Source organism: Plecotus auritus (genome assembly GCF_963455305.1).
Source record: "Plecotus auritus genome assembly, chromosome: 3".
Classification (NCBI taxonomy): domain Eukaryota; kingdom Metazoa; phylum Chordata; class Mammalia; order Chiroptera; family Vespertilionidae; genus Plecotus; species Plecotus auritus.
The window spans coordinates 208,645,958-208,669,847 of NC_137772.1; the positions used below are offsets into that span (position 1 = coordinate 208,645,958).

The 23,890-nt window shown below is 40.2% G+C and overlaps 1 protein-coding gene across 1 annotated transcript in view; it reads left to right on the forward strand.

Annotated features, from left to right (window-relative positions):
- Positions 1-23,890, forward strand: part of CFAP54 (cilia and flagella associated protein 54) — a gene marked incomplete at both ends in the record, with an annotated part of 264,389 nt that overhangs the window by 189,194 nt on the left and 51,305 nt on the right. The window contains 7 exon segments of the mRNA XM_080660197.1: positions 8,162-8,317; positions 9,751-9,856; positions 10,887-10,980; positions 15,164-15,262; positions 15,795-15,936; positions 16,619-16,792; positions 18,721-18,944. Of these exon segments, the coding sequence (XP_080516323.1) occupies positions 8,162-8,317; positions 9,751-9,856; positions 10,887-10,980; positions 15,164-15,262; positions 15,795-15,936; positions 16,619-16,792; positions 18,721-18,944 (995 nt within the window).

A 23,890-nucleotide genomic window follows, 5' to 3' on the forward strand; every position in this document is an offset into this window, starting at 1 on the left:
GCTGAGCATGTTCTGGAACTGTAGGGAGACAAGGACAGACTGAACAGAGTGAGCTGGGGCAGCCCGATGGGAAGAGCTAAGCTCGATGGTTACGTTTTAAAATACAGTCCTGGCTGCTGGGGGAAGAACAGGTTGGAGCCAACCAAAAGTGGACCTGCTTAGCGTAAGTGGACCAGTCAGCAGAAAGCTCACAGCCCCTCAGAAACCTGAGAGGAACTCAGGGACCTTGTTTCCAGCTCTCTCCAGGACACCCCTCTGGTGTTTGACCCAAGGAAGCCTGCCTCTAGCTCCCAGGCTCTCCTCCAGCTCAGAGGGCGAAGGTCTTATAACAACTCTCTGTTCTAACCTGTATTTGACCAGGCCTTTTTGTTTTCTGCGTTTCTGATGCATTGACATCTGGCGCCTTGCTATTTAGGGAGAAACTAGCCAGTAACTAGAGATTAGCAAATTACTTTTCATTGAACATGCCTTTCATATGCAAACTAGCCATTCCAGAGCCCACAACCCAAACCCTAATCAGCAACTTTATTGTCCTTGGCTTGGTGGCTTGCACTCTGGGCCACTCTTCCCCTATCTTCATCACTCCAGGGACAGCTGCCAGACTACCAGAGAGCCCACTGAAATTCCTTAATCTAGCCAGTCCTAAACCAGCTGAGTCTGCTTTCCCTACCCCATCCATTCTGTCCCAGGAGAACCACAAGGAAGGCTCTTGTCTGTCCACTTTTCCCCTTGCTCCCTCCACCTCTCACCAATCCTGGTGCTTCCCCGTGTGGCCCTGTGTGGGGTGCTGGTGCTCTTCTTTTGGGGGAACTACAATAAACTATCTTTTCCATGGCAATTATCTCCTGCTCTGTGAACCTCACCAATACCTGAATAATAATGAAATCGACATTTTAAACATTACCTCTGCCTCCTGGGACCCATCAGCCTGGTGGGACCCATTTGCCTCCTGCACCAGCTGGTGCTCAGCTCAGAGAGGTTGGTGGTGGGACTAGAATGGAGAAGGGAGGGCAGCAGTGGTGCTCAAGCCATCACCTTTTCAGAACCTTTCCCCTATTTCCCTTCTGCTCCTCCACCCCATGATTAGTATTGATCCTTATTATTATATGACTAGAGGCCCAGAGCACGAAATTCGTGTATGGGGGCGGGTGGTGTCCCTCAGCCCAGCCTGCACCCTCTCCAATCTGGGACCCCTCGAGGGATGTCCGACTGCCCATTTAGGCCCGATCCCAATAGGATCGGGCTGGGATCAGGCCTAAATGGGCAGTCGGACATCCCTCTCACAATCCAGGACTGCTGGCTCCCAACTGCTCGCCTGCCTGCCTTCTTGATTGCCCCTAACGGCTTCTGCCTGCCAGCCTGATCACTCCCCTGCAAGCCTGATTGATGCCTGACTGCTCCCCTGCCAGCCTGATTGCCCCTAACTGCCCTCCCTGCAGGCCTGGTCACCCCTAACTGCCCTCCCCTGCAGGCCTGGTCCCCCCCAACTGCCCTTCCCTGCAGGCCTGGTCACCCCCAACTTCCCTACTCTGCCAGCCTGGTCACCCCTAACTGACCTCCCCTGCAGGCTTGATTGCCCTCAACTGCCCTCCCTTGCTGGCCTGGTCCCTGCCAACTGCCCTCCCCTGCTGGCCATCTTGTGTCCACATGGGGGCAGCCATCTTGTGTGTTGGAGTGATGGTCAACTTGCATATCACTCTTTTATTAGATAGGATAGAGGCCTGGTGCATGGGTGGGGGCTGGCTGGTTTGCCCTGAAGGATGTCCCGGATCAGGGTGGGGGTTTCCTTGGGGCATGGGGTGGCCTGGACAAGGGGCCTGTGATGGTTTGCAGGCTGGCCATGCCCCCTGGCAACCCAAGTGGAGGCCCTGGTATCTGGTGTTTATTTTCTTCTACAATTGAAACTTTGTAGCCTTGAGCGGAGGCCAGGGCAAGCCAGGGCAGGCGGAAAGCTTGGCTTCCTCCATCACCAGGCAACCCAAGCCTCCTGTTCTCCAGCTCCGTGGCTGTCGCCATTTTTGTTGGGATTTATTCATCTTCTATAACTGAAACTTTGTAGCCTTGAGTAGAGTCCAGGGCCGGCCAGGGTGTGCGGGAAGCTTGGCTTTCTCCATTGCCGGGGAAACCCAAGCCTCCTGCTCACTCTGTGGCCGCAGCCATCTTGGTTGGGTTAATTTGCATACTTGCTCCTGATTGGCTGGTGGGTGTGGCTTGTAGGTGTAGCAGAGGTATGGTCAATTTGCATGTTACTTTTTTATTAGATAGTATAATCATCACCCTCATCACCAGATGTGAATTTTATTACTACAGGTAAACCATTTCATCTCTATATTGTTGAATGTCCTTATTTATAAACTTAGGCTGGCCTAGCTGACCTCTAGAATTCCTTCCTGCAATCTGTTCCCATGAGAGCTATTTTTCTGCATCTTCAGTCCACAATTTGTTATATTATTAGTATGTTTGATTTCTACAAGAACTTAAATACAGGTTGTGTTACACGTACAGGTTTTGTTAAATCAAGTGTATTCTCTGCTTTCCTGCCTCAGTAATCTTGAAGATGTGTCACTACTCACAGGCAATGCTGGTTCTGTTTCTTAGACTCACTTGAAGCAGAACAGCTTGCTTTCTGTTATATTATATTAAACACAGACTTAAGAAATAAAACCCAAAGCAGCTTTTCTGTCAAAACAATGTCAGTTTCACAATTTTTTTTTTCCCACAGAGTTGATGTTTATTGGAAAAAGGAACACTTCAATATTATGAAGCATAATATAATCTGACTTAATGCTTTTTCGGCAATCTGCCTGTATAGTGATAGCAAACACTGCATCGCAAGAATAGAGACACTTAACAATTACTTTTTCTTGTGAAAGCCTCACACAGAAAGAGGCATTTTGAGATTATTTTGATAAAACAAAAAATAAGCATCATGGTTATTTATTTTCCACTAATAACTGCACCTTGAGCTTTCTTATTAGATTAAAAAAAGTCAATTATTGACTTTATAATAGGAGTGAAGAAAGTTGCAAGAATGATGCTGGGAAGTGGAAATACATTGGGGAACCAAGCCAGTCACCATCTGCCCTTAAAAAACCTATTTTCTAGTTAGAAAGAAAAAACAGTCAATCATTTCTATACAGTTTTTTTCCTAATTTGAACAAAACTCTAGAAGACAATTTAAGTACTATTATTATGTGTTAGTCTTATGTTATATAGTACTATATTATATAGGGTAGATATAACATATATAGTACATATATTTAAGTGCCCTGATGACATGAAGATTAATAAAGTGTTATAGTATAAGTAGAGGCCCAGTGCACAAAATTCATGCACTGGGGTGGGGGGTCCCTCGGCCCGGCCTGTGCCTTCTTGCAGTCCAGGACCCCTCGCTCCTTACCGCCCGCCTGCTCCCTGCTCCTTACTGCTCAGCTCTCTGCTCCTTAGCACTGCAGCAGAGGCAGGAGAGGCTCCTGCCACTGCCGCTGCACTCGCTAGCCATGAGCCAGCTTCTGGCTGAGCAGCGCTCCCCCTGTGGGAGCGCACTGACCACCAGGGGGCAGCTCCTGCATTGAGCATCTGCCCCCTGGTGGTCTGCGCATCATAGCGACTGGTTGTTTTGGTCTTTCTGCCGTTAACGCTCGCTTAGGTTTTTATTATTTAGACTAGTGACCCGGTGCACAAAATTCGTGCATGGTGGGGGGGTTCCCTCAGCCCAGCCTGCCCCCTCTCACAGACTGGGAGCGCTCAGGAGATGTCCTACTGACGGCTTAGGCCCGCTCCCCATGGGCCACCCTCTGTGGGAGGCCTCCCTCTGAGGGATGTGACCGGGCTAATCAAGGGAAGGCACCAGCCCCATTACCCTGCTGCTGCAGCCACTGCTAGCCACTGCAGCCTCCAAGGTGTTTTCATCAACACGGACTCTAGTCCCTTCACTGTGAAAAAATGACATCTTTCTTTAGGTATTTTCAAGATGTTTCTTTCATAGGATATGACATTTCTTTCTTTCTTTTTTTATCCTTACCTGAGTATATGTTTCCATTGATTTTTAGAGAGTGTGGAAGAGAGAGGGAGAGACAGAGAGAAACATCAATGTGAGAGGGACACTTTGATTGGTTGCCTCCTGCATGAGCCTTGACCTGGGCCCCGGCCAGGGAGGAGCCTGTAACCTAGGTACATGCCCTAGATCAGAATTGAACCTGGACCCTGCAGTCAGCAGGCCGAGGCTCTATCCACTGAGCCAAACCAGCTAGGACAGGATATGACATTTCTTAGCCCCTCCAGCAGCGGACCTTTTTTTTTTCCTCCAGGAGTGTGGTGGAAAAACCCTAGATCACCTTCTTGGATTCTTATAACCCAAGTTACCAAGAACACTGCAAGTGGCAGCATACAGGAAGCTTAGCCAATGAGCGGTCAGAAAAGGTATTTACTCTCAAACTGGTTTGGCTCAGTGGATAGACCCTGGGCCTGCAGACTGAAGGGTCCCAGGTTTGATTCCTGTTAAGGGCATGTACCTTGGTTGGAGGCACATCGCGAGTGGGGAGTGTTCAGGAGGCAGCTAATCGATGTTTCTCTCTCATTGATGTTTCTGACTGTCTATCCCTCTCCCCTCTTCTCTGTAAAAAAATCAATAAAATATATATATATTTTAAAAAAGGTGTTTCCTCTGCAGCTCATTCGGCCCCTGCGTTGTGTCCACTGGGCTAGGGGCATGTCCCCACCACCCGGTGGTGGCCGCTGGGGTCTCTGCACCCCCCAGAGGCCGGCAGCCAGCCCTGTGTCTTGGGCGCCGGGCTGGGGGCGTGGACCCGAACCACGACTTTTGGCGCTGGCGCATGTGCAAGCGGCTGGGGGCGGGACAGGATCATCCCCAACTCTGAATGCCCCTGAGGCCAGCAGCCAGCCCCGCGTCATGGGCGCCGGGCTGGGGGTGTGGACCCGAACTGCTGCTTGGTGCCGGAGCACTCATAAGCGGCTGCACCCATAGGCCTGGAGTGGCCGGGGGGCATTCTGGGACCCCTGCCGCTCAGGGCCTAAGTGTGGGCCTACAGGCTAGGAGCAGCCTGGGTCCTGAGGATGTTCCCGGGACCCAGGCCGCTAGGTGCCTATGTATGCAAATTAACCTCCATCTTTGTTGGGTTAATTTGCATACTCACTCTGATTGGCGGTGGGCATAGCAGAGGTATGGTCAATTTGCATGTTTCTCTTTTATTAGATAGGATTATTAATAAACAGTGTTATGATATAATTTGAAACGATAGTGAAAACTATAAAAATGGGAGATACATTGAAACATGAGGTTGTATTAGACAAGGGATATTTGCATATCCTTCTTGCCTGGGATCTCTGATGACACTTGGTAATTGTTGGAGTTAAGAGAATAGTCACTAGAGAAGGAATTCTGGTCTGATTTCCACGAGCAAGTCATTTAACTTCTCTGTGTTTCAGTTTCCTCTCCCATAAGATGTGGATAAAAAAAGTATGTACCAGTCTCACCGGCTGTTGTGGGGTGAAGCAAGTGGAATGCATAACAAGCATCGACTTTGTTCTAAGGGCTTTGTAGGTGTTAGCTATTCTCATTATTCCATACCTGGCTGCTTTATGCTCCACATTCTCAGCAGTTTGCTGCCATCCTGTATCATTTGAAGTAAGGGCTCGGTAACTTCTCCCTGGCTAAGAAAGAGGGAGAGAGGCACAGTTTTCCACCATCCTGTTGTTTATATAGCAGATTCCTGAACTAAACCTTTACAAAAAGTCCTAGGTTTCTTGAAAGCCCTTTGTAGGCCATCGCATCCTGGAACTGAAAATTTTCAGAACCTGAAGAGACCTCAGATTTTTCTAGTTCTGCTGGTTCATTTTTGAGTGAAAGACACACAAGGCCCAGAGACATGTAGGGATTTGTTCAACGCCTCTAATAACATGGTAGTACCAGTGACTGGCCTGAACCAATAATTTAGCTGGGATTCAGCAACTGTTTCATCCTGCAATCCTACATTGCCTTTCTGTTTATATCCCTTTATTGTGTACTAGAGGCCTGGTGCATGAAATTTGTGCACGGAGACCCCTCAGCCCAGACTGCACCCTCTCGCAATCCAGGACCATTGGCTCCTAACTGCTCGCCTGACTGCCTGCCTGATCACCCCTAACCCCTCTGCCTGCCTGCCTGATCGCCCCTATCTGCTTGCTTGCTTGCCTGCCTGATCACTCCTAACTGCTCGCCTGCCTGCCTGGTCACCCCTAACCGCCTCTGCCTCAGCCCCTGCTGCCACGGTTTCATCCAGAAGGACGTCCGGAATGATGTCTGGAAGGTCGTCTGGTTGTCTGATCTAATTAGCATATTGCGCTTTTATTATTATAGATGGTAAACTGCCCTATCAATGTAGTTTTTCTTCCAGTTGCCTTCTACTCTTTATCCCAAAATTTTTCTTCTTTAAAATTATCAAATTCAAGGCAGTCATCAGCTGTTGGCTTCGACAGTCACATTCTCTGAGAAGGCTTCTTGACCTTTCCCAGGTCTGGATCAGTGTTACTGGACTAAAGGGGTCCATTTGCCAGCACACATCAATGCCCAGTCAAACACAAACAGGAGTTTGCAGCCAAGGAGGTAAGGGTTTATTAGTTGAGGAAATGGCACCAAGCCCAGAGTCACAGGTAAACCAGTGGTCAAAGACCTGGCTCTCCAATGGCTCCTAGGGGATAGGTTATATAGGAGATGAAGGGAGTTAGGTCCTTGCCAGGATCACGGTCTCTAATGATTGGTTGGCTCTAAGGTAGGAGGTAGCTGATCAGTGCATATGGTGCTGATATCAGCCATGGCATTGCTTTGTTTGGTTTTCCAAAGATGGTTGGTGGAGTCATTCCACTTTTCTGGGTCTGGAGCTGAAACTCATCTGAGCCCTAGCTAGATGCTATCTATAGTTTGATTGCAACTCTGTCTCTGTGGCAATAGACCCGTGGCTTTGTTCCAAAGATTGTGTAATGCTGGCCAGGGCCTCATTGTCCTGAGGGCTTAATGATTAAGGGAGTGGACATGCAAGGGGAGAAGGAGACGGGTGAGTTAGTGTGCTGGATGAGGCCAGTTGGAATTCAAAGGAAGCAAAGGAGAAAAGATCACATTAAAGAAATGAAGTTTCTGCACAGTTACACCAGTTCTCCTGCTACCACAGTGCCCTTGCTTTCCCCGCCATGCAATTGACCACACAATATTTTACTCACCTGTCTGGCCATTAGTATTCCCCATTAAACACTAAGCTCCATGATATCGCTCTTAAGGAGACTTACAGTATCATAGTTTAGTGTGTGGGCCCTGGAGCCTGACTACATAGGCTCAGATTATAGTCCTGCTACTTACTAGTTGACCTTGGCAAGTTGCTTAGACCTCACTGTGCCACAGCTTACTCCTCTGAATAATGGCATCCAGTTGGAGTTGGATTTGAAGTTGGGAGGATTACATGAGATAATGCTTATTATGTATATGGGGTGATGCCTGGCATGTAGGAAGCACTTAATAAACCTTAACCTCCTTTCTCATTTTTATCTAGTGCCTAAGCAGTCAGAAAATATTTTTTGAATAGTATCTGTCTGTATTTGAGGCCACACAGATTAAATCTAATGCCTCTCCCATACAGCAACCATTTGTTATGTAATTAAGTAATGATGGGACCACACAGAAGTGTAGCATGTGGCCCTCATCCATAATGGGTTACCATCTAGTTAGAATGACAAAATATGCATAGCAAGCAGCCACTACAGAGCTGAGTAGAATCAAAATTACTGCCTATTAATATATGCACGTTTTATTGGAAAGAGCATAAAACTTTAAAACTTCCAGATGTTTCCCTAGTACAACCTCATTTTAGGAATACGGGAACTTGTTCTCCAGAGCATTATAAAATTTTACAACTCAAAAAAAGATTTTAGAGATTACTCTTCCTTTTAAAAATGAGAATAATGGAAATTTATTAAAAAATAATGTTTTAAAGGACTGTTGCTATAGTTCACTGAAATACTTGGATATTGAGTTTCTTTAAAAATTTTTTTAGATACTAAAAACTAAAGACCACCAGGTTCTTAGTAGATGCCATAATGTGAGAGAAGTCTAGTCACTTATTTTGACACTATGTAGTTTATTTTACCCTTCCTATCCACTGTCTTTCTTTAGGACATGCAGTGGCCAAGCTAGTCTACTATACCAGTAAAAAGAAGGATTTTTCAAAGTGGTCACCTGCTCTTCAACTTTTTGAAACAGCATTGAAGCTCTGTAAGATTTCAGCAACAGAGGAACATGAGGTGGAAGCTGAAATCCTTTTTCAGAAAGGTAAGATGTATTTGGGGTCAGAATTAGGATAAAGTTTGTGGAGGTGTTTTTTTCCTATTAACAGTAGGCTTCTTGAAAATCTAGTCAGTGAGTATAAAAAAAAAATCCAGATTTTTACAAAGGGCTCGGTAATGACAAACACGTTGGTACAAACTGTTTTAGATAAAGAGAACACTACTTATCTTCAGTTCATATCGAGAAAGAAAAAAGGTACTCCTTAGTTTCTATCATCTTCCTTTTCTCTCTTTTTACTTTGTGCTTGCCCTTCTTCCTGGGGCACTCATTCCCTTTTTTACATACATCTTCCTCTTTCCTCTGTCTGCTATCACAGATACCATAGAAAACAATTACCCCTCATTGGTTTCATGTTTGACTAAAAAATATCAGCATCAGCCATTTAACTATAAATAAGTTCCTTAAATAATGCTTGGAAGATACATCATTTCATTATGTAGCTGAACACTTTAGTTAATTTTTACAAAAAAGTACACACCCATTTAAGTTAAAGTGCTATGGCATACTTATATTTGTAACTTTTATACAACACATATTTACATAATATGTCCATATGATTTTATTGTGGGCATTTCAGCCATGAGAAAAATGGTGATGTTTGTGAGTGTTCTCCTTTGGAGCATCTAATAGACGCTAGGCACTCTACTCAGTGTTTCACATCTCATATCGCCGCTTCTTACAGCAGCTCTACAAGGTAGGCATGGCCGTTCCTGGTTGACAGATGAGGAGAATGTGGAGCAGTCTGGTTAAGTAACTTTTCAGAAATCAGCAGCTTCTAAATGGTAGTGCCCAGATGTGAACTTAACATGGGGTGGCTCTGTTCCCTGTCCACATGCTGCGCCAGAACTGTGTATCCTTTTTAGAGTAATTATAAGATTTCCCTTTCCTGCCCTTTTTGTTACAAAAGCGTCATTCCAGCACCTGCCTTTGACAGCTGCAGCTCACCGTGAAGGCTGGGCGCTGAGTGAGAACTGGAGCATTTCCATCATCCATGGTGGTTCTCAAGATTTTGCTGACTTTTAAGGACTTCTTGTTTTTAGAGATGTTTTCTATGGTATCTGTGATAGCAGACAGAGGAAAGAGGAAGATGTATGTAAAAAAGGGAATGAGTGCCCCAGGAAGAAGGGCAAGCACAAAGTAAAAAGAGAGAAAAGGAAGATGATAGAAGCAGTCATGTCTGGAAAGCCAACAGAGGCTTTGATGCAGTGTTGCTACCTGAAGTCAGAGGAGTCTTGAGATGCCTGGGCAAGAAAACAAAAGCTCTTTCCCTATTGGCTTCTCTTCCAGCAAGAAACAACGGATGAATAAAAAGGACAGCATGCCCAGTTTTCTGAATTTTCAGCATGAAATATTTGTTCTGAAGTTCTAAACGATAGAAAAGAGAAAACCCATCCTTGTCCATCTTTTTCTTCTTTCAGGCAAAATAGAATGTCAAATGTTGATAGAGGAGAAATCTCCAAATTTGCAACTTGAGAGTTTATATGAAGCTATACAAATAAGCTTGAGCCATGATCAAAACTCAGGGTAAAGACAATATCTTTCCACTATTGAAACGATGTGTGTGTTGTGGTTTGAGCCCGTGTTCTGGTAAGACACTGTATTGTACTGCCCACAATAAGGCTAGCTTCCTGGTGTCCATCGTCCAGCAGGTTTACCGATTTCCTTTACAAGCTGGTTGCTCTTGACTCTGACCCAAGGTGGTTACAGTAATGGTTGATGATGTGATTATCACAGTGGCACTCTGGACTGTGACTCCCTGTACTCAGATCAATCTCCTGTCAGTCCTAGGATTGCAGTGGCCTCCCTGGATGTGAAATTGTATCTAGAAGGGAACTATGTGGATATTCACTCTGGTCAGCAGTACCAGGGCTGGCCAACTTAATTCTGTAAAAATAAATCACCTCAAGATTCAAAGTAAGCCGCCATTATTACAATGACACTGATCTAAATGGCCCCAACTGACAGGTTTCATAATGAGCACACAGACTTAACCCATACCAAATCCCTGCTTTCTGCATAACTCTAGGTGTCTCTTTTGATATTAGTGTAGGAGGGTTGAAAGAAGCTTGTTTTTTAATTTTTATTGATTTGAGAGAGATTGATTTGTTGTTCTACTTATTTATACATTCACTGGTTGTTTCTCCTGTGGGCCCTGACCAGGGATCAAACCCTCAACCTTGATGTATCCGGACAACACTTTAACCCACTGAGCAACCCGGCCAGGCTGAGGCTTGGTTTTTAAGTCAAGTTCCTCCAGACTTGACCTTCATCTCTTTACTGCCTAGTTGGCTGAATTATTCTAGACTGGCCTTGATGTTATGGAGTGTTGCCAGTAAGGACAAGTTACGATGCTCAGCTCTCTTCCAGAGTTTCTCATTTCAGTAGGGAGGCAGATGCTAGTGTCTATGCAAAAAGTGCTGTGCGAAGAGGGTGGGAGTTTGGGACAGATGCTGGTTTTGTCTGTTTTTACCTTTCAGAAATTATTGGCAAATAATGGGAAGTAATTATGAGTGGTGAAGCTATTTATTAAGTACAATGCTATATATCATTTTAGGTTGATAAGGGACTCCTACCTAGAGGTTGCCCTATTATATCTACATATGAGAAAGGCAAAGCACAAACTTTCATCAGCACCATTAACACCTAAGGTAATAAACTTTTATTAGAAATTTTAAGCTAATTACCTTTTGAGCTTGTTATGTTACTGTGCTATTGAAATAATGAGACTGATCTTCCTGTGTGACTTAGAGAAATTAATTCAGTACTTCGTGGTCATACTCATGTTTAAGTGTCTCTTTCAATATTTCATGTAAAGCTCTGGGAATAGGCTTCATTTAGACATTTTTGTCTGTTAAAAATGTTATCTATGAAGTGTAGGTACATGTATGTACTCTAAGTCATTAGTATTGATCAGGAAATTGCAGGAAACGAAATATAGCTTCAGTGATGGACAGGTAAGGTTCTCATTACTGATGTGGCTACAAATAGATCCCCTTGTGATAGAGTCATTAATTCACTCATCACACATCTGTCAAGCACCTACATGACCCAGGCAGTATTCTGGAAAGTGATTAAGCAGTGTCCAAGTCAAACTCTGTTCTTGTTTTCATGGACCCTCCAAGAGATATTTTCAGAAAATTTTAGTGTCAAATCTCTAATTTTTGAGAACATAAACATGATTTTAAACCATTAGGCAAATGGGCTTTCAGACAGTTGAGTTATTCGTATGGTAGCTCCCTTTGGTGGATAGCAACTAATTTTTTTTCCTATCAAAAATCTATACTTACATAGAGAAGTTACTCTTTGTGGTGTATAAACATGTTTATTTCCAGTAAGAGAAAATAAAATTTTTTGTTTCCATAGCAAGTAGCAATACAAATTAATAGGATATTAGGATAATAACATACCATCTTTTTGGCCTTTACTAGACAAGTGTTTATAATGAAGAGCTTGAACAAGTTAGGATTTGAATGAGAAGAATAATATAAGTCCATACAATATGATCATTATTTTCTGTATATCTTGACGCAGTATAAATATTTTAGCAATTCATATAATTACTAGAAACACAGAAAGCAGCCAAAATAAACAAAAAATTTCATCTGAGCACATTTAGACCATTGAAATATAACATTTGACATTGGTCTACATACAGTCAATGCTTTATAAACCCTTAAGAAAGCATTATAGTTTCACTTTTATGCAATCCATATAGCAGAGTGAGCCTAGCACTGGTTTTGATTTGAATCTGAGCTTCATGGCATGCTAGCAGTATAATTGGAGCCTTTTCTAAGCTTAGTTTTCTCATCTGGTGAAATGGTACTATGATAACACTTAGACTATCTAGGAGAATTAATGTAATGGGCTTGGCATGTAATAGGTACTCAAGGGAACTGTTTTCCATCACTATGTAACTTCAGTTAAACATTTACATTCTAAAGTATTTTGTACATAGTAATTATTCAATAATTATTTGTTAGCTAAGTTGAGTTGATTTTCTTGAACATTCATTTATTTATTCATCTATTAACCAAACACTAATTGAGTGCTTAATGTATGCCTGGCATGTTACTCTCTTTCCCTAAGGAGCACAGAGGAAGGAAGAAAAATAATTATATCACAATATAATGAGAACTATAATCAAGATATGTAAAGGTAGGGAAGTGGAGCATGTAGGGACTAATTTGCCCTGGCCAGTGTGGCTCAGTTGGTTGGATCCTCATCCCGTATATTGAAAGGTTGTGGGTTTGATCCCTGGTCGGGGCATATATGTAAGACAACCAATCGATGTTTTCTCTCACATCAGTATTTCTTTCCATATTGTTTATGGTGTTTTTAGAGACAAGTTTTTAATTTAATGAAGTTCATTTTATCATTTTTTACATATGTTGTGCTTTTGGTGGCATATCTAAGAACTCTTTGCCTAACCCCAGACGTTGAAGCTTTTTACCTATATTTTCTTCTAGAATTTTTATAGTTTTAGCTTTTAAGTTTGTGATCTATTTTGAATAAATATTTGTGTAAAATATGAAGTATTTAAACTCATCATTTTGCACAGAGATCCAGTTGTCCCAGCACCATTGAATTTCCTTGGCACTTTTGTCAAAATTAGTGGATCATAAATGTAAATATAATCATAAATGTAGACATGTAGACTTCCAGTACTACTCCACTGATCTATAAGTCTGCCTTTCCATGAGTGTACTCTGTCTTGGTTACTGTAGCTTTTAGTATGCTTTAAAATTGGGAAGTACATACTCTCCAACTATGTTTTTCCTTTTTAAAATTGTTTCGGCTATTTTGAGTCCTTTGCATTTTCATATACATTTTAGGATCTGCTTGTAAATTTCTGTAGAAAACTAAGTATTTTGATAGAGACTCTGTTGACTCTACACATCAATTAGGGATAATTGCCATCATAACAATATTAAATTTTCTAATTCATAATTGAATGGTCTCTTCATTTAATTAGATATTGGCTAATTTTTCTCAAACAATGTGTTTTACTTTTAGTATACAAGTTTTGTACATTTTTGTTACATTTATTTTTATTGTGAATGGAATTTTTCTTAATCTCATTTTTAGATTGTTCATTGCTGTGTCCTGTGACTTTGCCAAACACATTTATTAATTCTAGATGTGTGTGTGTGTATCTTGGAATTTTCTACATATAGGATCATGTCTTCTTCAAACAAAGACAATTTTACTTCTTTACTTCCAATCTAGATATTTTTTCTTTTTCTTGCTTGTTTTCATGGGCTAGAATCTCATATGCAATGTTGAGCACCTCCCCCATTAAAAAATGCCCACCATATAATTTTCCTAGTCCAAATTTTTCTATTCTGAGCTCAAGCCTGACCTCCTCAATAAGCTTTCCTCTCCATTCAAAATGAGTTTTTTTCTTTTTAAAATGTCTGCATCACTAACTGTTCTCACATTATAGTCATTTAATGTTATTCTGCATTCTTCACTTAATGCCTATTAGTCTTGCTTCCAGAATTTAAGTTGGTTAAATTTTCAACCTTAGATAGCCAGTATACTGACAAGGCAACCCAGAGCCTAAGTATTTTCATTATGGCCAATTATTAGGGTCTTCACATTTTGGGGCAGGGCTGTATTGCTTAGATTCCCCCATAGGCAGATCTCTGCAGGCATCATTTGAGGACAGGCCACATTTGTACATTGCATTTCCTGCTCTGGCATCAGCATTATTCTTTGCCTTTTCCTTTCCTTGGGAGTCTTGTAGCCAGCAGTAAAAGAAAAATATTTTTGTTATTGTCTATTTTATTCTGTGGTTTTGTTTAAGATTATAGAATTGGCCAAAATATGAGCATCCAAAAATTAGGACCAAACAGTCTGATACTTTTGTCCTGATTAGTTAAATCTTAAAAATTGACTATTCCCCTAGCCTGTTTTGCTCAGTGGATAGAGCGTCAGCCTGTGGACTAAAGGGTCCCAGGTTTGATTCCAGTCAAGGGCATGTACCTCGGTTGCAGGCTCCTCCCCGGCCCGGGGTTGGGCAACCAATTGATGTGTTTCTCTCACATTGATGTTTCTCTCTGTCTTTCCCTCTCTATTACACTCTCTAAAAAATAATAATAATAAATAAAATTGACTATTAATGCTTATTTTAGTTATCTTAAAAAATGTAAACCACATTTTATATGGTGGGTGGAGTTCTTCCTGTTTCTTTCTGTAGCATTGGTTTTCTTACGTCTGAAAACAGAACACACATGCACACACTCAGCGTAAAACATATCTTCATTCATTGTTACTTTTTGCTATTCTTATGATACCATCTTTCCTTTAATAGTTTCCTTTTTAGAAATATGATAGCAAATACCTATAAAAATCTTTAAGTAGTATTCTTATTTCTGACATCATTACAAACAATAGATTCAATTTATAAATTTTTTATTAAAATGGTAAATACAGTTTTAAGTAAACACATTATTTAAAATGTCATTGGTGTTAATTTTGTTATTATTCAGATAATGCAAGCTCATTATAGAAAATTTGAATTATCAATCACCCTTAAAACCTGGGGAACACTGTTAATTTTCCCTGCTTGTATATACAGGGGATATATATATGTGCATATCTTTATTAAAATGGGATCATATTTTGCATCCTATATTGTAACCTACATTTTTCTGCCCCAATATACTTTTAACATCTTTTCATGTCAATAGATACATAGACGTTGTTATTCTTAATGGCTACATACTATTCTACTAAATAGTCATCTTCAGAAGATGAGAAAATTGATCATGAAACTTTATGATGTCTTTATATATATCTTCATCATAAAATATTGCCCACATTTTTTAGACTTCTTCCAGAAGGCATAGTTCTGTTAAAGAACCAACAGTAAACAGATTTGAAATGTACAGTTCACTGGCCTGGATTGCAATAAGAGCTGCTGCACAGGTTGGTGTGGTGTTTATTTGATCTTCTTTTTGTTGTAATATCTGTATTTTTCACCTACCAGCTGTTAAGGTAACACAATGTATTTGTATAAGAGAAAGGAAGTTTTCATGTCCTTTGGAATTTGGGCCAATGATGTTTCTTTGGGAAGACTTATGCTTTTAATATAGATCGTGTTTTTAATCACTGTTAGCCAGACCTGGCTTTCTTTGTTTCAACTTTTCTTTAAAGAAAATATCGGCAGATACACACGTGCACATATTTGACATTTTGGCAAACATCTGTCATAGCTAGGGGAGGTAGCCTCTTTAAAGTGATTTATACATTAATTAAACTGCCAACAGTGATCATTTATTTGACTATGATATATTACACATGTTGGGGATAACATTATTTTTGAGGTTGTCTTTATATTGTCTTCCAATGTGTATTGAATGCTATTTTATGAATTCTCTCCTTCACATTATTTATGTAATGAGTGATCTATGAATCAGAAAGCTTACATTTATTAATTATAATTATGCATTTATTTAAGGTCAGTAAAGCTGTGCTGGCAATTAACTTGCTTATTGGAAAGAAGAATGTTAGGACTGATCAAGTCAGTCAAGAGGCGTTGCTTAGCATCCCAGAATTTGCCATTGTGGACCTTTTGTCTTCATACACAGATTATTTGCTTGGTATGCTGAGTGTATATGAATTCTGATTTTTTTATATTATTGCCAATACTTACCATTTTCAGATTTTAGTGCTTGTCAATTCCTTAGGGAAGTGAAATGGTCTTTGATTTTAATTTGCTTTTCAGTGATGCTAAAAAATTTGGCCACTTGGGTTTTCTTTTCTATGAGTTTCCTGTTGAAATTCTCTTCCACTTAAAAAATATTTTTATTGATTTCAGAGAGGAAGGAAGAGGGAGAGAGAGATAGGAACATCAATGATGAGAGAGAATCATTGATAGGCTGCCTCCTGGGCATGCCCCACACTGGGGATGGAGTCACAGCCTGGCATGTGTCCTGACTGGGAACCAAACCGTGACCTCCTGGTTCCTGGGTTGACACTCAACCACTGAGCCACACCAACCAGGTCTTTGTCCACTTTTCTATTGGGCTGTTTGATTTTTCTTACTGATTGATGCAAGGGTAATATATATTTAGAGAGAATCAATTTACATGTGCTTTAAATATCTTTTCTAGGTATATGGTTTATCTTTTAATTTTGTGTTTATTATTTTTTTGTGGCACAAAATTTTTTTAAATCAAATGTAGTCCCATGTGTTGGTATTTCCTTTATAAATTGGACTTTTTCATGTTGTTACTTTTCAAGAAAAGCGTAATAATAGTTGTTATTTTTGTTTACTTTCAGATAAGTACCAAGTTGCCTTCCAGACTAGTGATACATTTTTTTACCAAAGTAATGACACACCTGAGGACACAGATGCTATAAAAAAGACTCCAACTAAAGTAGATATTACATGGATCCTTCTACTACGCTACTACATTCACCTGCAAAGGATTAATAACATGAGCAAGCTGCTAGGTAAGTCTTTGATGTGTTAAGAAAGAACATATGTCCTTCCTATTTCTGTTTAGGTCATGTTTCTTATTTAGAATTATAGAATACTTTTGATATCTTCCTGAGTGAATTCTCATCAGAAGACAAAAATTTCAGAGGTTCTTAACCTGAGACACACAGACCTTTGAATACAATAATATTCCGATATAATTGATTTCCTTTGATACTCTATGTTTTATTTCATGCACTTAAAAACATTATTGACTGCCAAATCGACCCATGCCTTGAAACAGTTAAGAACCAGAGTGATCGCCCTAATCGGTTTGGCTCAGTGGGTAGAGTGTTGGCCCTTGGACTGAAGGGTCCTCTGTTTGATTCCAGTCAAGGGCAGGCACCTCTTTGCAGGCTTGATCCCCAACCCTGGTTGGGGCACATGCAGGAGGCAACTAGTCAATTTGTGTCTCTCACATTGATGTTTCTTATTCTCTGTCTCTCCCTCTCCCTTCTACTCTCTCCAAAAATCAATGGAAAAGTATCCTCGGGTGAGGGTTAACAACACAAAAGAACCAAAGGGATCATAATTTGACCAGCTTATAAAATGAAGAAGGTGAAAGTTTAGCTTTATGGAGAGAATCTTTTAGTATCTGGTATGTAAAAGAGAAGATATGTATGACTTGAGATAGGATATTTAACTCCATGGAGTTGTTTTGTTAAGTTTTTTGTTTTATCATTGATGTATCTAAAGAATATCCAGAAAAACTGGTAAAATCTTCTTTACATCAATCCCTTTTGTGGTTTCATGACAGTGTATATTATTGTTTTTAATCTGTGCCCATGAACTTGGTGATTCAATTAGACCCACCCCAGGTTCTAGTGATAGAGAAGCCAGCAGGGCTAATAGTCGCAGAGTGGCTAAGCACAGTTATCAGGAGTTTGCTAACCCCTGAAACAGGCACTCAGAAGGCATCAGGGGTAAAAGGTGCATTGCCGTAGGTGTGAGACAAACAGAAGTTCAGTGGTGAAGGAAGTGGACATGAGCCAGCGCAGGAGACCCTGCCCCATATCAACTCAGCTCACCTCTGAGTTCAGCTGCTGGCACTTCCCATGTCAGGTGCCCACAGTGTACTGCTTTTCTGCTCTGAGTTTCCTCTTAAGTTACTGAGGCCCAAAGAATGGACCATCTACCAGGATTCCACACATCCAGGAGTAGCCTTCGGCTAATGAAGTGGGGAACTGCTTGGTTAAACTTCCAGCTTCCCAGTCTCGTGATGGGTAGTTCTTTTCTCCGAAGGCCCCTTTCAGGACTGAGCCTTCATTGTTCATAGTTGTAGCCCATTACTTAACTCACTCTAATTGGCTCTTTTCTTTCCTCCATCACAGTGGTCGGCAAACTCATTAGTCAGCAGAGCCAAATATCAACAGTACAACGATTGAAATTTCTTTTGAGAGCCGAAAACCGACTTCTGCGCATGGGCCACGAAGTTTTAATCGCACTGTACGTGTGCGCCAGCACATGGTATTTTGTGGAAGAGCCACACTCAAGGGGCCAAAGAGCCGCATGTGGCTTGCGAGACGCAGTTTGCCGACCACTGCTCTATCACACTTTGCCGATTTCCTCACTTGTGCTCCTTAAATCACTTCAAATAAGTTACCTGCACCTAAATTCTTGCTCTAAGATCTTTGGGGGAGAGGGGAAGAGCCTCAAACAAGATAGAATGTCTTACATTATTAAAACTTGGAGCCTGAATTAACATCCTTACATGCTTCTGAGATTTTCTTTCCTTTCTGTGGCAAGAGGCAATTCCATTAGAGTATAAGCTCTAAAAATGGAGGACGGTTGTTGGGAGCTGAGGTGGGAGGTACAGGATAGTGGTTAGTAATAAAACCCAGTAATATCGAGACCATTCTGCTATCTAATATAACTCTAAATTACGGTATTTTTCTTCCTTCAGCATCTCCAAAGCCAGGTTCTGGAATTTCTTTACCAGATGATACACTTCTCACGTCCCTTTTCAACTCTGGATTGATTTTGCGCCAAAAAGAAATGCATAACTTCCTTAAAAGATTTTTACTTCTATATTCTTCCTCTTGTATTGATGAATTTCCAAGAGAACTATTTCAAGGATTGGAATCCCCATTTTTTTCAGAAAAAATCTTATTTGACTCATCATCCAAGGTAATGTTTTAAAACATTAGAGATTGTCATAAAACTTCTAAAGCCAGCCTTATGTTTCTGAAGGGAGAACATTAATCTCAATGCTGGCACGAAAATTTCTAGGTTCCCTCAGAGTCCCGGGAGGCCCCTTCTGTTTCACCATATCAAGAAGCCAACCAAACATCCTCATTTTTAGGAAAGTTCACATTTCAAGTGTTCTGTTTGGCTACTCGCATAAATCTTCAGAATGCCTCAGAATTTTCTTTATTCCTGCAAATAACATCTCTCTGGCAGTCATTTTGCTAAGAAGTCACACAAATTTCAATATTATAACTATATGAAGGACACTAGACTGAGAGTTTGTAAATCCTTGCCCAATTTCTTTGTTTTTAATACATAATAAAAATCATTCATTGTGTGTATTTTCTTAGAATCATACATGTGAGTAAGTAGGGTAAAATTTTTAAATAAATTAAAAGTTTGAAGTTCGTTGTTTTTTTCCAAAATGTTATTACATTGGATGGACTTTCCCAAAATATGTAATGTGGAAACTTCTTTTAAGTTACCTATTGAAGAGAAATAAAAAGAGTATAAATGAAGTTTTTTTTAAGCTACTTGGGTCTTGAATAATAGTAATGTTTCAGTAAGCTACCAAAATAGATGAATTGGAAGATACTGAAAAGTAAAGGGTTGTATTGAAAATAAAAATGTGTATTTGCAGTTTGGTATCTTCAACAAACGTATGTTGAATACTAACAGTATACCAGGTAGTCTTAGTTGGCAGAGAAAGAGAAATCGATAAGGCCTCCTCCTTGCACATTGTTTGTTGCGGTAGCAGAGAAACATTGGTATAGTTAGAACAGAAGAAAATTACAGAACTTTATAGTTGTTTTTTAAGAGAAAATGGCAGGGTTAGTAGCAGATAGAATGTAACAATTTAAATCTATTAGTTATTTTTTGAATAGTGGGTAGGGCTGATTGGCAAAGGATAGATGAAAGAGATTTATCTAAGAGAAAGATGATGAAGTGTATGATCTCAGAAATGGGAAGGAAAGGGTAGATATAAAAGATATTGCTTAAGTAAAATTGGAAACAAAACAACACCTTAGTGTCCCTATGAAGACAGAACGTAAAGAAGAGGAAATGCTCAAAGTCTATTCCAACGTTGGAACTTCTGTCTGTGATCCTCAGGGCATGGTAACACCGTTAGCAGATATATACAGAGGCCGGAGGATGAGAACATTTGTGGAGGAGGCTGGTTTATTCTGCTCTGTAGATAAAGAATTTGAGATTCTAATAGAAAACTCATGTGGACATAGCGTATTGTAAATTTCCAATGGGTATTTGTGAAATGAATAAATCAAGTCAATTGCATAGAATTATTTCAAAACTAGAAAAAAATTTACTCATTTATTTTGAATTATTTTGTCTTTGGACTTCACCATTATAGCACTTTAATTTTTGCAATTATAGTCTTGCCCATACCAGACCTGTCCATGTTTCATTTTGGCAACCATCTCAGAGAAGTGACCTGAAAAACTGGCTTGTTCCAAATTGAGAACCTTTGCTCATCTTGCCCTACTAGAAAATAATAACCTATATCCTACTAGTAACCTTATGTTTTAGGTAGATAATACTTTTTTATCACTGTTTTGAGCAAGGGAGTGGGGGTGACTGTTAATATATTATGATTTTTTTAAAAAGTAGTGGGAAGACCCACCTAGGAATATTTAAGAATTCAGTTAAAGAAGTGATTGTCAGTTGGGGTTATGGAGTTGTCCCCAGGGCAATGTATTGAAATCCACATGGGAGAATTTTTCAAATTATTTCCTAGATACTGGGGTATTGGCAGCATTGTCATTTCCTGCCCAGATTCTAAATAATTTGAGAAATAAGAGAGTAAAACAGATTGGGATTAAAATATGCTTGCCTTTATGAATCATAAAGTTGACATTTTAGGATATAGTTATATTTACTGGAAAATGGGCTTCCTAGGAGTCAGTAGCAAAGTAGACAGCTTTACCAGTCCAGCCATGTGTTGTTTTGTTTTGTTTTGTTTTGTTTTGGGTCACTACAGGCCTTCTTAAAATCTGTGGGGACACAGTCCCCTTTAAAATATGTCATATGAAGGAGCATAGAATATTCACTCCCTACAAATCATTCGCTCCTAAGACATAAGAGCAGAACTATGCATATGAAAAATTCTTTTCTCCAAATTCACCCATCAAGTAACTCTCTCCAAGGGAGATGAGTTGAGAGGAGATGGTAAGGGCAGGAATGTAATGTTAATGCCTGGACTTCCCCAGGGATGGAAGCAGGAGATAGTAGGATGAAATAGTTTCCAGCGAACACCAGATTCACTCCCCGACCCCCCTGGGAACTGAGATTGTCTTTGAGGATTCTAGTGTCCAGGTGCCTCAGGCATTTGGAGTAGGGGCCAGAGAATGGGAAGGCTCAGAACTGTAGTGTAAACAGGTGCATTTGTGTGAATATTTTACAGGCGTTTGGAAACTAGTATGTGTTACTTCTTCAACACTGTTCTGAAAGGAGCTCTGCTTGAGTATTCTCGTATTAAAGGCAGCCTTTCATTACCCAGTTCCTCAGGACAGTGCTCCAATGTACAGTCCTGAATATATTATAGCTACATGAGACATCTCTAGTGGCAGCAATGTTACCAAAGGGTTGTTTCACCCTCTTCGCTCTTTTTTTGGATATAATTAGTGTAACACTCGCCAAGGATAGTCAGCTCTGGGGATCACTGCTGCTTGGCTGACAGGTGTAAGCCACGTAATCATGTGTTTGTTTCACTGGGGGAGACAGCTAACGCACAAAGCCTTTTGGATTTTTAAAAAATAAACTCCAAGCTTGGTTGATTTTTATAATGATATTTTTTTGAGCCTTTAATCACTCTGGAGACTGTTTCAAGCAAACTCCTTCCATGATTTGCTACTTAAACCTGCTTCCCCCGCGCCCCCACCACGAAGGAGTAGATGCCTTACCAGAACTGTCCTCCCTGTGGGTCCTGCTCCTCAGTTTTGTGGGTCTGCATGTTGTCAGGTCTGTTGAAGCTGCGAGATGGACAAACAAAGGTGCCGCACAAATCAGGTTAAAAGTTTCCCCCAGAAGGATATGATTAAAATTGTGCACAATGCTGAATTATCCATGTTTAGACTGTGCCTGTGACAGTCTGTGGAAGGTCAAATATTTGTGCAAAGTGATTTGTTGTTTATGGAACTGTGGCAAACAAGAGTTTTCCTGGCAGGTTTGGATTTCATTCCTTTCAAAGAATAAATCAAACATATCAAAGTACTCAGTTCATATAGTATATCCCATCAATTAGCAGATGTAATTAATCCCATTAGCAGCTAGATAATGTTTTTAAAGATAATGGAAAGTTACATGCCTATTTTGATAATGACTTCTGTTAAAATTCACCATTGCTAGACCATCATGCCAATGCCAATAAACACTGTATATATTAAAGAGAAAGCTATTTGATTATTTTCTCCATTTAGCTAGTTATTAAATATAAATTCTTTGCTGAAAGAGTTATCAGACCCTTGAAAGACACGGAGATATGAAAAATATGATAAATTATTTTTGTGAATCAATTGTTTATCTGATTCTTTTGGTGAACTGCCTGACATAGAATTAATTTTTAAAAATATGTTTTTGTTGATTTCAGAGAAGAAGGGAGCAGGAGAGATAGAAACATCAATGATGGAGAGTCATTGATCAGCTGCCTCCTGCATGTCCCGCATTGGGGATCGAGCCTGCAACCTGGGCATGTGCCCTGACCCAAATCAAACCATGTCCTCCTGGTTCATTGGTCAAGGCTCAACCACTGCCACACCAACCAGGAGGAATTAATCTTAATTAAGCACTTTAAAATGATGATTTAACTCTGATGCTTTTGATTATTGTATATTTTGGTTGTGCTTTTAGTATCATAGTGCTAACAAGTGAGGATTCTGGCTTATCATGTCCTTTTATGATAGTTTCTAGACATTTTTGAAGTTTTCACAATTAATATTACCTTTCAGTCAAGACACATTTTTTTTTCATTTTATCAGTAGACAACTTGAAAGGTCAATGTCTTTATTTCTCTTTTTATTTTATTTTGAGGATTTGCGTTGACAGCCTTATATTATACCTTGAAGGCTCAGAAATAAGGGAAGGTACAAAGCCTTATAGAAACAACAGGCATTTCTTTCTGGCCACTGACATGTTCCCCTTGGGCACCGAGCCTTGAGATAACTTAGATGTCAAGAGGGTAGTAGAACTGCTTCCCCGCCACCATGATGTAATATTGGAAATAACAAGAAGTTAATTTTGAAATTAGTTCACACTCCATTGAAGAAGGTCCTTTTTAGGCTTCAGATATTATTAACACTATTATCTCTCTGGCTAGACTTATTTTGTTGATATCAACCAACTGAAAAAATTAAGTAAATAATTTGTTAAATTGCCAATTATATTCTAGCACTTATGATTCTTGAAAACTTTTGATTCAGGGACAAAGTTTCATCAAAGAAGCTGGGCCCAGATTTACAAAGGGAATGAGAACAATGGATTTAACACTTTAGAGCAAAAGCTGTATCTTATTTTGCTTATGGCACTGCAAAAAATGCTATTGGAAAACAGATAATAAATTATGACCATACTCTCAGTAGATTCTCCAGTAAATAAATCAGAAAAATGTAGAAGAGGATGTTCTTAGAATCCATGGTGACCTTGAGAGTGAAATGATGGCATGGACATTTTCACTTCTAGATCTTTAGTTTGGGAGACTCACCGAAGTGGAAAACATTTATTGAGTCTTCTGGGTTTCAAAACATATTTTTCTGTAGGAAAATCCTCTCCATGGTAATCAGGGACAGTTTTAAGATCCACATCTACAACAAAAGCTGAAACAATTTCCAGATTTATCCAATGTAGCCCATATTGAATGTATATCAAATGAATGT